This window comes from Solanum stenotomum, chromosome 10 (assembly GCF_019186545.1).
Source record: "Solanum stenotomum isolate F172 chromosome 10, ASM1918654v1, whole genome shotgun sequence".
NCBI classification, from domain to species: domain Eukaryota; kingdom Viridiplantae; phylum Streptophyta; class Magnoliopsida; order Solanales; family Solanaceae; genus Solanum; species Solanum stenotomum.
Genome location: NC_064291.1, coordinates 37,670 through 53,775, shown reverse-complemented (window position 1 = coordinate 53,775; position 16,106 = coordinate 37,670). Strand labels below are relative to the sequence as shown.

The 16,106-nt window shown below is 33.7% G+C and overlaps 2 protein-coding genes across 2 annotated transcripts; both read left to right on the top strand.

Annotated features, from left to right (window-relative positions):
* The first annotated feature begins 337 nt into the window (after positions 1–337).
* LOC125878237 (ubiquitin-conjugating enzyme E2 10) lies at positions 338–4,028 on the top strand. Its single transcript, XM_049559446.1, has 5 exons — positions 338–417; positions 578–664; positions 1,773–1,900; positions 3,255–3,359; positions 3,651–4,028. The coding sequence occupies exons 2-5, from the start codon at positions 595–597 to the stop codon at positions 3,792–3,794; spliced, it is 447 nt and encodes a 148-aa protein (XP_049415403.1). The 5' UTR covers positions 338–417; positions 578–594; the 3' UTR covers positions 3,795–4,028.
* A 7,466-nt stretch (positions 4,029–11,494) lies between these two features.
* Positions 11,495–15,825, top strand: LOC125842447 (uncharacterized). Its single transcript, XM_049521743.1, has 3 exons — positions 11,495–11,700; positions 12,364–15,178; positions 15,503–15,825. The coding sequence occupies exons 2-3, from the start codon at positions 12,406–12,408 to the stop codon at positions 15,766–15,768; spliced, it is 3,039 nt and encodes a 1,012-aa protein (XP_049377700.1). The 5' UTR covers positions 11,495–11,700; positions 12,364–12,405; the 3' UTR covers positions 15,769–15,825.
* Positions 15,826–16,106: the final 281 nt, after the last annotated feature.

Sequence of the window (16,106 nt, the reverse complement as noted above, 5' to 3'; positions counted from 1 at the left end):
AAATAAACTCATCTCAAAATTAATTTTGAAAATAATTATCTCTTATTCATTGTACCAAATGAGTCATTAAAGAATCAAAATTAAATGTTATACCTGGAGTTGCCCAAAATAGCAAAATCTAGTCCACAAGTGCAACACGTTTAGGCCTTTAGGGTATGAGACTTCTAAGAACGTGATCTTCGAAGATTAGGATTAAAAGTTAAAAAAATGAATACAAGTTCAAAGGGATTAAATTGCAACATTTACAGAACAATAGGGTTATAAATGAATATAAAAAATAAAGTTACCAAACGAGTTCACTGTACCTAAAATTTTCTTCTTCTTTGTGCCTATAAAACCCTTCTTCGTTTCACCAAACAAAAAACTCTTACCATTTCCAGAAAAAAAAAATCAAAATTGAGTAGGAGGATTTCTGAGGTATGAAACAATTCTGTTCTCGTTTTTCAAATTCTGATTATTTTCTGTATGTATGTATGTATATATATATTTGTATATGTGTTGCTATACATGTAGAAAATCTTCGTTATATACTTGAACTGGTTTAGGGTTTTTTTGCTGTTGTTGTTGTTGTAATTAGGGATTTTGTGTACGGAAATGGCATCCAAGAGGATTCTGAAAGAGCTCAAGGATCTCCAGAAAGATCCTCCTACCTCTTGCAGTGCTGGTACCATCTATCACCTTGCTCTTTTTTTTTTAAAAAAGTTATGTAGTATTTGTATGTGAGTGATTGTTTTTTGTTTTGGGTTATCAAAAAAATTGTTACTTGAACCGAGGGTATATTGGAAATACTCTCTAACTCCCAAGGTAGGGTAAGGTCTGTATACCGTCTAGCAAACTCCACTTGTTACTTGTGGAATTACACGGGGTATTTTGTTATGATTTTTTGATGGTTATTCCTTACTTTTTTACGAAATCGACTGATGTTTTGAGGAGTAAGGTTGTGTGAGAATACTGTTGATGAAAAACACTTGTCGTCTTTTTTTAAACCAAAAGTTAAAAGCATTTAGTGTTAAATGATGTATTAACTAAGTATGGTTTGGTGAGAAAAAGTTTATCATGCATTTGTTCTCGCTGCAAACAAGTGATTGGATGAAATTCTTTCTGTCTATTGATTCTCCTGGGCGGGGTGAGTTCTTGCAGTGTTGGTACTGACTCTAAATCTCTTTGTTCCCTTTTTTGTTCTGCAGTTTTCGTATTTGAATGATTATTGTAGTGATTCTTTCCTTTATTTCAGTGAATTGGCTGGTGTATTGACAATTAAGGTTGTGTGTAAGAATACTGTTGATAAAATTGATGTATTAACTAACTGTTGTTAAGTGATGAAGTTGTAAAGGGTATGTGATGCATTTGTTCTTGCTGCAAACACAGGCTTGGATAAAATTCTTTTTGGTTTATCGATCATTCTAGGTGGGGTGGGTAAAAAATAAAGAAATTGGCTGGTTGTTTTTAAAAATTATCTTTTTAGTTGCTTGCCTACATGATTCCTTGGTTATGATGTGGGAAGTGTGAAGAATTCAGGTTATTTTTTTGGGTTTGATCTCACATTTTTTTCACCATGAAGTGTTGTTGTTTTTCATTCTTGCATGTTTTTTGTTATTATGGTTTTGATGGAGGGAAGAGAATAATGAAAAATGGTGCATGAGTGTGGTTTTCATTCTTCTTTTTTGCCATGTTATTTTGCTGTTTGTATTAGGGAGGTAGCTTTGTGAAACCTGTTAAAGATCTCTGTGTGGAATGTTGTTCTCTGATTATTGTGCTGTTGCTTGTATCAGGTCCAGTTGCGGAAGATATGTTTCACTGGCAAGCGACACTTATGGGTCCATCTGACAGTCCTTATGCTGGAGGAGTGTTTCTTGTGACCATTCATTTTCCACCCGATTATCCATTTAAGCCTCCAAAGGTATCCCATCCACATCATGTGGGGTTACATAGGCGTTTGCTTGCTAATCAATGCATTACTCCTACATCTTGCTGGGATCTTTTCTCAGTATGCTATTGTTTTCAGACTTGCAATAAAATATGTCAATTGGTTGCAAATTCTTTTTTTTTCCACAACAATATCTCAAGACAAGTACAGACGTTAGAGCTCATTTGCTAGGGGGAGAGCTGATTCCTTTCCTTCATCAATTCAGAACTATTGTGTTAATAGGCCTTCTATAAAGCTCAAATTTGTTGCTATTAGTCATGCCTTAATTTTAAGTTGATTGTAAAATCTATACAGACTGGTCAATCAAACTGGTATCAAGAAAGCCCAACTTTTTTCTGTGTATCTGCATTTTGCTAACATGGTAGTGATGGTATAGCTGCATGTGAGTTTTCTTGCGTCCTTATTTGAGAACCTGCACTCCAGGACTTGTGGAAATTTCGAGACAGATACGATATGATTTACTCAAAAGCTGCTGAAGTATGCTCTACTTCATGTATTAGTGACAAGAAAGAGTTTGGTTTCTAGCTTGATTATTTAGTCGAGTGGTTTTCCAATTGTCTTTACCTTTGGTTTGCTTGTGTGGAATCCACTGAAGTCATGAACTGTATGGGAGAACGATTACACTTTCAATCTAAGAAGAATGACTTGGATTTAAGAGATTGGTGAGTGTTTGATGCTCAGGAGTAATAACTGGGAGATCCTAGGATTAGATCCTTGTTATACCACTCTCTATGAGCCAATCTGCTCCAACCTTGGTAAGCAGGTTACTTGGCATTGTGGTTTGTGTGCTAGTTGCAGACTGCTCGGTTGATTAATGGAGCGTGCACAAGTTGGTCTTGACACCATCGTCATCCAAAAAGACTAAGAAGGATGACTTGGATTTCCCTTTTGGTTGAGTTCATGTTGTGTAACTAGCTATATTGTGAGATCTTGGAATGCCCTATACTTTTCAGTGTTGGTGCATGAATTGCATAGGCAATGGCTTTCAGTTCCTCAGGTTTGAGAACATGCATCTTGTTAATTTCATCTAAAACCTTCCCCTCATGAGTACCATGTTGAACCCTTAACTAGAGGGGAGACGAACTCTATTTTTCTTGTTGGTATCCTAGTGAATAATTTTGTTTTATTCCATACAGAATCCAACAATAGATTGACTTTCTTCATGTATTTTCTTAGAGTTGACTTGTCGTGCTCTTAGATTCATTTGCCAAAGTACACAAGTATTGGCTGTCTCCCTAGACAATGTTCTGCAACGTGTATAGCCTTTTCTCTTCTTTATTCATTTCCCTGTGAAAATTTGACACATCATTTATGTAACAATGTGCAGGTAGCTTTTAGGACAAAGGTTTTTCACCCAAACATCAACAGCAATGGCAGCATTTGCCTCGATATTCTGAAGGAACAATGGAGCCCGGCACTTACGATTTCCAAGGTTATTTCTGATATAGTTTCAGACACATTTGTTAATCTTTTTATTAAAGGAATGCAGTAATATTTTCCTTCTGTCGAGAGTGTAATTTAAGAAACTGAATACCAGTAGTTTCTCTGTTCCCAGTTTAAGTTGTTCTCGAGAAAGCTAAATAGGGTAACACGTGGACGGATCAAATTATACCTTGTTTATTTCGAGTAACCATAAATTGATCTATCAAACTGCAGTCAAGAAAACAGATTATGGTGAGTGGATGTATGATGGTGGCTTATTCTGTTATCTATTTGCTTGCAGGTGCTGCTGTCAATCTGCTCTCTGCTAACGGACCCTAATCCTGATGATCCTTTGGTGCCCGAGATTGCTCATATGTACAAGACTGATAAAAGCAAGTACGAAGCAACTGCTCGGAGCTGGACCCAAAAGTATGCAATGGGTTAGTTGCTGCTCAGACCCATGTCCGGAGGGGGCTCCTTTCCCTCTGTGAGTTTGTGGTCATTGTCTATGACATATTAAGAAGTGTTTGTTTCTTCATGTATAATCAAACTCGAGAGGAAAGCTTGAATTGTGGCCTCACTGTGAAACATTGAATTTGCTGTGTCTGTAAACCTTTAATTGCTTTTATATCCTATGGATGGGTTCAAAGTAGTAGACATTTGACCCTTGGCAACTGAAGTAGTGATCTCTCTTACACATAAACGCAGTCCAAAGCCTTAATACTTAATTACTTTTCTGGTTAAATTTTTAGAAAAAAAGCTGCAATTTCCCTTGTGATGGTGGCTGTGTTTGGTCCAGAGGAAAATGTTTTCAATGGAAAATATTTTCGAGGAAATAAGTGGTTTTTTACTTTCTTGAGTTCGGTAAGCTGGTAAAATATATTATCCTAAGTACATTTCTATATATTTAAGACAACTATGAATCCAATGGAGGATGGATGGTTGTGAGCGTCTGAGGAGATAATGCGACAGTTGGGACGTTATTTTCCTTATTTTATGGAGCTTGCTTTTTTTAAAAAATATTTTTTAAAATTTTTGATCAATCGAAAATGCCCATCTTGTACTTTTTTTTTTCTTAATTTTTGTTTCAATAATGGTGATGTTTGAATTTGCTAACTTGCACTAGACTAATTTATCATTAGTATAGGGATCGTATGATTTTGATGATCCTGGTTTGGATTACCTAGTGTTTTTATCTCTACCTTGGATTTGAAGACTCATAATTGGTAGATCTTTTTTCTTTTGGGTTATTTTATGCATTTTAATTTGATTGAATACGAAGTTCAAGAATATAGAAATATGTTATTCATACAAGGGTGTAAATAAAGGTAAAAAAGAATATTAAGATTTAAAAGTTACAAAATATAACAAAATAAATTCTCTTAACAGAGAAAGTAAAGATAAATTGAAACAAGGGTGTAACACTTACCTTAAGCTAATTTCTTTCATCAGCCAAAATGATCTTACAAACTTACCTTATGAATGCATATCTTCCCTAGTTTTGAATGTCTTGTCTAATCATCTAAAGTTATGTCATTTCTTGTGATATCTTCACGTACACTTAAACATGGAACATGTGTCTACATGCATCTCGATTAATTTCATAACATATTGGATAAAATTATATCTCAATTGATTTCGTAATGTATTGGATAATTTTATCCGTACAAAGCACAATGAAAAAGCTCAACCAAGAGTGTTATATAAATATTGTTGGAACCTCAAAAAAGATATGCTCGTCAAAGTTAAATTGTTCCTAAATACGAATAGCTAAATATAAGTGTCCTAGGTATAATAACAATATGATTTCAAGAAAAACCTTGTAAAATTTTCCATACACCTAGGCACTCACAACACCAATGATGTTCAATAAACCCATTATTTTTAGAAGTTAATTAAAAAGGAACATCAGCAGCATGAACAAGGTATGTCACTGCCAAGGCCAACAACATTAATACACATGCAATCCCTTGGTCAATTGTTGTACCTGCAAAACAGTTACAACACATCAATTAAAATACTTTCGTGCAGAAATGGATTCAGAATTTGAAACTTATGAGATTCTATAACGACCTCAAATTAATATACATTGTAATACAAATATAAAGTCTGAGCAAAAAAACTACTAATTCACGTGAAACCATAAGTAGTACTATAAGAAGATATTTGCATTTTGCGGCAAATTATACTATACATCCCGGTGTAAATCTATTGCTCAAACTCTTCAAAAATGTTGTCGGAAATATGTTGGGTACCCCAATAATAATGCATTTTTTAGGATGCAACACGGGTGTGGAGACATTTTTAGAGAGTCCGAGCAACATATAGGGTTAACAAATACCAACATATATGTTCAACACAAACCAAAACTTGGATAGAAATGGATAAATACTGCTATCTATTTCAATGAGAAAAAAATTTGCAAGAGAATTCATGGGATTTGATATTTCCTTACCATCCAAAGAAGAAAATTATTCATTAGAGAAAACTTAGAATCTCAACAATAAATATGAATTTGTTATCTATGCTATGTACTTTGAGATCCCATCCAAACTTTCAAATATAAGTTCGATATAGCAAATAATGAAAATGGTTCGTAACATATCGCATGAGTCCACATAATCCTCCTAATAGGCAGACAAATATGGGTGAGGATCAATAAGTTAGCTAAAGAAGTTGATGTTGAAGTAGAAAGAAGGCTAACATATTCACATCACAAAGCTATTGCATACCGAAATCTATCCAGTATCCACGACCATAATCAAAATCACACCAAGAAATAGTCAAATTCTAAATGCACAACTAACTAGAAACTCCGGCATCTAAGCAATGGATTCACCTTCACCAATTGTCTTCACAGTTCACACACACAGCTTCCAACAACTAACTAAGCGTTAATTACAAACAAGTTAGAGTCGTTTATATGGATCCTTACTGTTCATATTGCTCCATTCATACCCAATCTCGTTCAATATTACAAATAAGAGTAATTTACCTAGGGTTAAGATTAAAAGATTCAACAAACATTGGACCAGCAGTAGAACCACATGCAAACAAGGGGATTCAATACCAAAAGGTCATGAAGATGACCTTCTTAGACATGCATAAAATTTCTAATCACCTTAACATAAGAGAAATACAAGTTTAAATCCAAGTGTAGCCTTTTCTTAGATTCTTTTTGAATCCCCACTCCGCCACCGATTGAATCTAATGTAAACATACTATAACAACAACAAACTCAGTGCGATCCCACAAGTGGGATCTGGAGAGGGTAGGGTATAGGCATACCGTATTCCTACCTTTGTGGGGCGAGAGTTTGAGGTTGTTTTCAATAGACCTTAGAGAACTATGATGAAAATATCCAATGTAAACATTCTAACAAAGGGGCAACCTGCATTAAGCTCCCACTATGCCTGAGATTCAGGGAAGGACCAGACACTAGGCTCTATTATAAGCCGTCTCACCCTACATTTCTACAAGAGGCTATTTCCACAAGCTCCAGCTATGTGCCAGATTTGGGAAGGACCAGACACAGGGGTCTATTCTAAGCCGCCTTACCCTACATTTCTGCAATAGGCTATTTCCACAAGGCCTTACACTACATTTCTGCAATAAACTATTTCCACATCTCAAACCACCAAGGCTCCCCTTTTGACATGACTAAAATTAAATCCAAACCTATCAATATAACATATGCATACATTTTTTTTTAAAAAAAACATATATTATCTTCCGGTATTGATCGATTTATTTTGCGTCCAAATTTATCAAACAAACAAATTCAAGCAGTCATGAATTTGACGGATCCAGTATAGTATCTGTCTCAAATTCAATACATACACATTACTACCCATTAATTGCTTTTGAAACATGAATCCTCACCCATTTTTATAAATTAAAATGAAAAAAAAAAATTACCGTCGCTGGCCGGAGCAGGTGCCGGAGCTAAACCCTCTTGTGCCTGAACGGCCGGAAAAAAGGCCGAGAAAACCAAAGCAAATGCTACAACGAAACTGAAAAGCAATTTTCCAGATCTCATTGTCATTTTTGTATATTTTGCTAATCTCTCTTTCAATCAATTCCTTTCTTCTTCTTATTATTATTATTATTATTCTCTCTGCAAACAGCCTCCGACGAAGATCTCGAAAGAGGGCCGTAAGCAGAGAGAGAAATTATAGAGAGAGAATTGAGAAAAGTTTCCTTTTAAATCTCACAATAACTACAATTTCCTTCTAGATTATTACAGTCGGATCGGGGTCCAGTCTGGGCTTATACAATACGATGGGCGGGTTGGATAAATGAGTTCAGTTTTTTTTTTTTTTTTAATATTATGAATTTTATTAGATTTTAAATTTTGAATGCATATATTTAATGTGTTTGTATACATGTATCTCTGATATATGAAAATTATATGTAATTTGTTCTAGATATATTGTATTCAAGTGGATTTGCATGTCTTTGACTCTCCCGCTTGTCTTTCTCCTGTATTACTTGTCTCACTCGCTGTTTGATATCTCGGATATATGTATTTAGTGTGATTCACATGTATCTAAGAATGATTCGCATGTATCTAGGGATCTCGATCGCGTCTTTTCCTGTCTTAATGTATTTGATATCACAAATATATATATCAAGGTGTATCTGACTTGAAATCTGTTATCAAATTATTAATTAGTGAGATAATATGTGAGATAATATGCAATTATTTCAAACTATAGTCAGAATTAGTAAATATGTTTGTCTATCTAGTTTTCCCAATGAAAATGAACAAACAATACAAATCTCACTAGTTTAGATTTTAATTACGTGTGCTCATATTACTTTAGAAAAACACTTTTTGTATCACTTTTTTCTGCCAGATACTCAGATCCATGTATCTCGAATGCATGTGGATCTAATTAAACGTAGTTTGTTCCGGATGTAATGTATCCAAATGTGATTCACATGTAGTTAGGATATACTGAGTCTCTCACTTGTCTCTCTCTTATGTATTTGCATTTCAAAATATATTTGATATAAAAAATACATGTTTTTAATATCAAAGATATATATTTGCTTTCTCGTTCACTTCTCTCCTTATGCACATATATTTCAAAATGTATCTGGAATCAAAGATACATGTATCTAATATTGAAAAAATATGTATTTGATTATATACATCAATGTACACTCCGTACAGAAATAGTTAGGGGGGGAGAGAGTAAAAAGAGAGGAAGAGAAGGAAGAGGGGGAGAGAGCGAGCGTATGAAAGAGAAATTTAAAGGAGTGTACCTAACTTGAAAACTAGTATGAAATTATTAATTAATGAGATGATAAGTAATTATTTCAAACTAGAGATGAATTAGTATTATATGGTAGGAAAGTTTGTATAATTAGATATTTCTTTGTAAAAAATCTTATTTTATACCAATGATAATTAAAATATTTTCTCCGTCTTAAATTATATATCGGGCAAAAATAATTATTTCAAATATTATTTTTAGTTTAAGGCATGTTAATTGTTTTTTTATTTTGTTATTAATAGATGCGTGTTATTAATGGAAATGACATAAATAGAATAAACATTCCCTGCAAAGTTAAATATAAATAAAAGGATAGTAATCAAATATCCCTCTTAAATAATACTTCATCCTTGTGTAAAAAAATAGAAAATACAAAGAAAACATATATTGTTTCCTTTTCTTGATTGAAGTTATTTAAATTTGTATTTATTATAAAAGCTATATATTTATATAAAAGAGGAACATAGATAAGGTGATGTGACATCTCTCTATGACCTCCATTTATATTTATCTTTTTTCTCCTTTTTATTTTTTTTTTATTTTTTTACCATTTTTCTTCATTTAATTATCTTTTTTATTTTAATAACTCATAAAGTCTTTGTATTCAATCACTCAATTTTTCATCTCTCACTATGATATATCTTCTTTATTAGATAATGTGCATATATTCGTAACTCTCATAATTTTCAACTTTTCATATTCATAACCCTCTCCCACCATTATATATCTTCTTTATTAGACATAATATGCATATAGTTATAACTCTCGTAATTTACAACTTTTCATATTCATAACCCTTAAATATTAAATATGAAAGTTAAGATACCTTATGATATTCCTCTATTATTTCTATATAAATTCATATTTTTTGTTTCATGAGATTTTATCCAAAGTTATCCTTCATTTTTACTATAGAATTATATTCATGCTTTTATTTGGCTTGAAAACGAAGAAGAAGAAGAAGAAAACTCTTGAATATTGATAGGCTTGTGAAGTGGATATTGACAACAACTTAGATAATTATGTATTGATTTCTTTTTCCTTCTATTTTTAATGATATGTGTATTGTACTATTCCTTTTTACTTTTTTTTCTCTTTTTTTTTTATATATCTCTATGATGACTCTTAAATTTAATTTTTATAAGAAGAAAACATTTGAATAGTGATAGATTTGTCAAGTGGATATTAACAAGAGTGATGTCTCTCTGCTTTTGTTTGACTTGAAAAAGAAGAAGAAAGCTCTTAAATATTGATAGGCTTGTGAAGTGGATAAGACAAGATCTTAGACAATATGTATTGATTTTGTTTTTCCTTCTATTTTTTATTTTAATGATTAAAGTCGCAATGATATATGTATTGTATTATTTCTTTCATTCTTTTTTTCTTGTGTACCTTTATAATGACTTTTAAGTTTAATTCTCGTACGAACTTCTTATTGTTGTAAATCTATAATTTCTTTTAGTTTTAATTAGTATTATAAATTAGTGCTAGATTTATCTCTACTATTTAAAATAAGAAGATGATGTATGTATATTTAGTCAAGTATATATTGTATCGGGATAAATAACTTAAATATAGAATAAATATGAGAAGAGGGCATTTTGGGTCATCATTGTTTGAGTTCATTTTGGCTTACATGCTCATAATGTTTTGAAATTATAATAACAATAATTAATTGACTTGACTTTTTAAGAACAAGAACACTAATTATATTTTTTTTCATGTTATAAAAATTATTATTCTACATTAAAGTTAATTGGTACGCAGAAGCAGTGGCGGAGGCAGGAATTCTATCAAGGGGGTTCAAATAAAAAAAATGTTGTTGCCTGGAATCGAACCTGTGACCCAAAGCTCACATAGGCGAAATCATGAACCCCATAAACCATTGAGCTACTCCTTTGACATATGCTCAAGGGGTTCAATTTTAAATATATACACATACACAAAAAAATTGATCTTATATATATAGTGTAATTTTTTTTCCGAGGGGGGTCGGATGACCCCCCTGGATACACTCTACATCCGCCACTGCGCAGAAGTTTCACGATTAAAACATTACTCATTATTTAATTGTAACTGTTACTTATTTACAGTAAAAGTATATTAATTATAATTACCAAATCCAATACATATCACCTAATCTTTAAAACTATATTTATTTATTTATTTCTTCTTCTATCGTTTTTTTTTTCACTTTCAAAAATAGTCTATTTATGTTATTTATTTTAAATCGTTATAAATTATAAGAATGTTCTTTCATCTAAAGAAGATATTACATGTAATTTTTTTTCATATTTTTTTCCCATGGAACCAAATTATACATCTATACATTTATAGGAAGGTATAATATAATAATTTTATTTTATATTCTTTTTATGTAAGAAGAAATTCCCAAGAAGTATTTAAAAATTTCAACTAAAATTCAAATATATTAAATATACATAAGAAGACATATATATATATAAAATACCTCTTCTATGTAAATAATATTTAGTAAATTATTTGTATTTTTCATGACCACGAATTCACCCGTGTAGAATAATTTGAGAAATACTTTATCCTTTTTTTTGGTATAATATTTAAATCACCCCAAAATAAACGGAAGTTTCAATGGCCATGACAACATAGAATTAAAAAAGAATCAAACCATTCCAAAATTATTCTTTAGTTTGGTAAAAAAAAACGATTAAGAAAAAAATGCAAAATACAAATTACAAAATACAAAATAATTATAACCTTTTTTTTTTTTGGTCACTTTTATTACCAACCTCATACTTTCAACTTTGATCATTACAATTTCCAAAAAGTTTGATCAAGTTTCTCATTTTTTTGCCTAAAAAACTTCTTTTTTTGGTTTTGTTTCAACTACCCCTTTATCATTAATTATACACAAATGATGGGGTTAGTTTTTTTCTAGCATTTTAAAATTTTTTTTCTGGAGGTTATTATTATTATTATTATCCAGAAGGTGGTGATTTGATCTGATCAAGAATGGGTTCTTGCTGAATTTTTATTGGGTTTATTCTCAAAAAACCTAATAGAAATTCAGTATTTTTCTTGTTGAAAAAGGTGCAAACCCCATTTTTATTTGTAAGTGGCTTATTTTTGGGAAGATATTATTAAGGATATGTTCATTTCATGATAATCTATAGATTGATATCATGGATCCTAATTTGATGCAATTTCTTGTTTTTAATATATAGTTTTAATGTTCAATAGATTGATATTCATGTTTAATAAAATAGAGATAGAGTATCAATTATGGGGAGAAACACAACTTTTATGTTTAATTCCTTGTTCTTTTTCCAAAAAAAAGTTTAAATAACAATTGTGTCCAAGCAGCTTGCGTGCACCTCAAATATTTCATTAGGTACGTGCTACTTTTCACCAGTATAGGCATCGAGTGACTTTGACCAACAAGGCTTGGTCAAATTCCAAACAAGACAAAAACACTAAGTGATTTATTTCAATCTGTTCAAGCTTTGATGGATGCATGTATAAAATTGTGCATGTGCTGGCAGGAGGTAGCAACTACCTCATGCATTAGTCGACAAGCACGAAAGTTGGTTGGTCCGGACACCATGGTTATTAAAACAACTTTTTTTAAAGCATATTTGGGATTTGCATCTTGGCCTTACATGATTTGGTGCAATTGTAGAATTCCGTTGCATATTTAATTAGTAATTTAGAGTTGGGCTTAATCTAACTTTTGTGGCTTTGTTATTATTGTAGGTCTTTCTTGTATTGAAGTTTTTTGCAACTCATAAAAGGTAAATGGATCAATTTAGGCAAATTGGTGAAGTAGTTGGGAGTTTGAAGGCTCTTATGGTGTTGAAAAATGATATCCTAATCAATCAAAGGCAATGTTGTTTTCTATTTGATATGTTTGTTCATTCTTTTGATACCATTTCTGAAGAAATCAAACATAATTTAAGGTTAAATGAGAGTAATATAAAGTGGAAAGCTCTTGAGCTACCTATGAAAGAGCTTCATAGGATCTTTAAAGAAGGCGAATCGTACGTAAAATATTGTTTGGATGTTAAAGATTTGTGGGGGAAAGCCATAAGTCTCCATATGAACAGAGATTGTGTTGAGTTTCATATTCATAACTTGCTGTGTTGCTTCCCTGTTGTTATTGAAGCTATTGAGGCTGCTGCAGAAATCTCGGGGTTCGATGAGGAGGAAATGCATCAGAGGAGAACCGCGTTAATGAGGAAATACGACAGGGAGTTGATTGATCCGAGGTTTTTCCAGTGGATGTCTGGGAAGCAGTATTTGGTAACTCGCGAAATATGTAGCCGGTTGGAGAGTTGTTGGAAAGAGGATAGATGGTTGCTTATCGATGTGATAAGGCAAAAGAAAACAGAAACTTTGTTGAAGTATGAACAAAGGCTTGGAGACTTATTGTTAAGGAAATTAGATGGTGTTGAACCAATTAACAAGATATTGTTGCCTAGTTCAATCTTAGTCGGATCAAACGATTATCATGTAAAGAGACGTTTAGGATCGTGGGGTGGACATGTTAAGGAGATACAATGGTTAGGAGAGAGTTTTGCTCTGAGGAACTTTTTCGGAGAGCTTGAACCGTTACATGATGAGATTTCTTTGGTGTTTTCTTTATCCCATCCCAACATTCTGCAATATCACTGTGGTTTTTATGATGAAGAGAGGAAAGAAGGGTACCTTGTTATGGAGCTGATGAATGATACTCTTGCGACGTACATAAAAGATCATTCTGGTCAGAGGAAGAGACCGCCTTTTTCAACGTCTGCTGCAGTTGATATTATGCTTCAGATTGCAAAAGGGATGGAGTATCTACATTCGAGAAAGATTTATCACGGAGAATTGAACCCGTCTCATGTACTTCTTAGAGCAAGGAATTCCTCAGCAGAGAGCTATTTTCACGCGAAACTAAAAGGCTTCGGCTTAACTTCAATCAAAAGTACTTATAAGACTGCCAGCCACAATGCAGCTAATTCCGTTATATGGTTTGCCCCGGAAGTTCTTGCTGAACAAGAAAAACCAGGAAGCAAGTGTGCCTACAAGTACACAGAGAAAGCTGATGTTTATAGCTTCGGAATGATTTGTTTCCAAATTTTGACAGGGAAGGTTCCGTTTGACGAAGGACATTTGCAAGGGGAGAAAGTCGTGCGGAATATCAGAGCAGGGGAGAGGCCTCTCTTCCCATATCCTTCACCTAAATACCTTGTGAACTTAACAAGAAGATGTTGGCATACCAATCCAAATCTTCGTCCACGTTTCTCATCTCTATGCAGGATTTTACGGTACATCAAGAAGGTCCTTGTCATAAATCCAGAACATGGCCAGCCTGAAACTGCCCCTCCACTTGTAGACTACTGTGATATTGAGGCTAGCTACTTGAAGAAGTTTGCTGAAGAGGAGAGCACGAGTTTGACCCCGGTATCACAGATTCCTTTTCAAATGTTTGCTTACCGGCTCATTGAGAAAGAGAAGATTTTTGGAAAGAACTGGGATCCATCAAATGATGGTTTTTCGGTCCATAGGAGAGCATCATTGCTGAGTGATGACGGGCAATTGTCTGCGATGGATGATCTCTTTCTTGCACCGAGTGATGGAAGGTCAGTTTGCTCCGAGATAATTGACAGGAAAGATTCAAGATTGTTTGATCAGAGGTCAGCTATCTCCGAGATACCACATAGAAGGCTTCTCTTATTCGATCAAACATCAGTTGGTTCTGAGAGTCCGGAGAGGAGATTCTCGTCTGTGGCAAAAGCAGATGAAACACTTTTCTTTGCTGATAGTCCGGACAGGAAAGGAGCAGTATCATCACCAATAGTTAATAGGTCACCACGCATTGACACACTAGAGAAAAAGATCATTTCATCGATTAGCAAGAACCAAAGACTCAAATTTTTAGCCAACCAAGAGAAGGCAATGTCTCCAAAAGCAGGCGATGAAAAACCTTCATCAAGCATAGCTGCTGCGCAAAATTTAGCATCTCCACCGACTTCAGAGGAGATGAAACCAGCTGAACAAAATTTAGTATCTCCACGGACTACAGAGACGAAGAAATCAGCTGAGCCAAATTTAGTATCTCCACGGACTACAGAGATGAAGAAATCAGCTGAGCAAAATGTGGTTTCTCCTCCGATTTCAGAGAAGAAAATTTTATCTTATGATCAGAAACCGACTAGTTCTGAGACTCAAGAAAAGAAAAATGAATCAGTTGATCAGAAACTAATCAGTTCAGAGGCTCATGAGAAGAAACATTCATCTGATGATCAGAAATTACGACGTTCAAAGACTTCAGATCGGAAAAAGTCATTAGCTGCCAATGACAAACCACTTCATGGCGAGGAGATGCAAAGGAAAAGTTTGAGAACCCGGAGAATAAACCAAAAGTTATTCAACATTGTAGATAAGAAAGTTCCCGATTCTAATCAAATTTCAATTTCATCCGAGAATCACGAGAAAACTGCATCCAAGTCCATCAACCAAACGACAGCAGTCAAGAAAGATTCATCGCGTAACAAAGTGCAGGACACAAAGACTAGCACTATACCAGGTTAGCTCTTCTACTAACCACCCCCACCCCCTAAACATACACAAAAAAGGAGGAAGAAATAAGAAACACTCCCCCGTTTCAATTTTTTTTTTTTGTCTGGTTGTAACTTGGCTCGGAGTTTTAGAAAGTAAATAAGACTTTTGAATTTTGTGTTCTTAAACTAAAGATACGTGGAATTTACCAAAAAGTAAAGAGACATTCTTTTTGAAACATGCTAAAAAGGATGTCACTTGATTCTCAATCAGTCTGATATTTTTATCTCAGTTGAATAGTAAGTGTCTGAGGACATCCAAACATGAGTCTAATATTAAATTGTTTATGCAGAGAAACTGATCGACGACTCACCAAGATCTTCACCAGCTAGAGTTAATAGAATACATTCATCACCAATGTCTTCTCCAACACGATCCCCAAAGACATATTCAAGATCACCAGCAATCGTCTCAAAGGGATACGGATATCAATCCCCAAGTTCATCACCATTAAATCCATGTTCGCGATGTTCAAGAGTAAACCGAGAGTGCCAAACTTCAGGTATGAGCCCACATATACAGAGGAAAGCTCATACCTCTCATTCAGAGATAGCTTAGCTCTTCATCTGTCTTCCAATGCATGTTTGTACAGTCAAACCTCTCTATAACAACATCATTTTTGTCCCGATAGGTTTTTGGTTGTTGTTGCAAAATGCTGTTATAGGGAACATATAATATAACTCAAGCAAAAAAATCGATTCTATAGAAAACATGATTGTTATAAAGAGGTCTAACTGTACAACAATATTTGCACTTTGGATCAACGGGCCTGTTGAAAGAGCACCCGATAAGACATGTAGTCCCAGGTTAGAGCTAGAAAAGCTCCCCGGGTTTTCATGGGGACCTTTGTAACAAGATAAATATGAATTACTATATATACAGGTTTTCCACTTTCT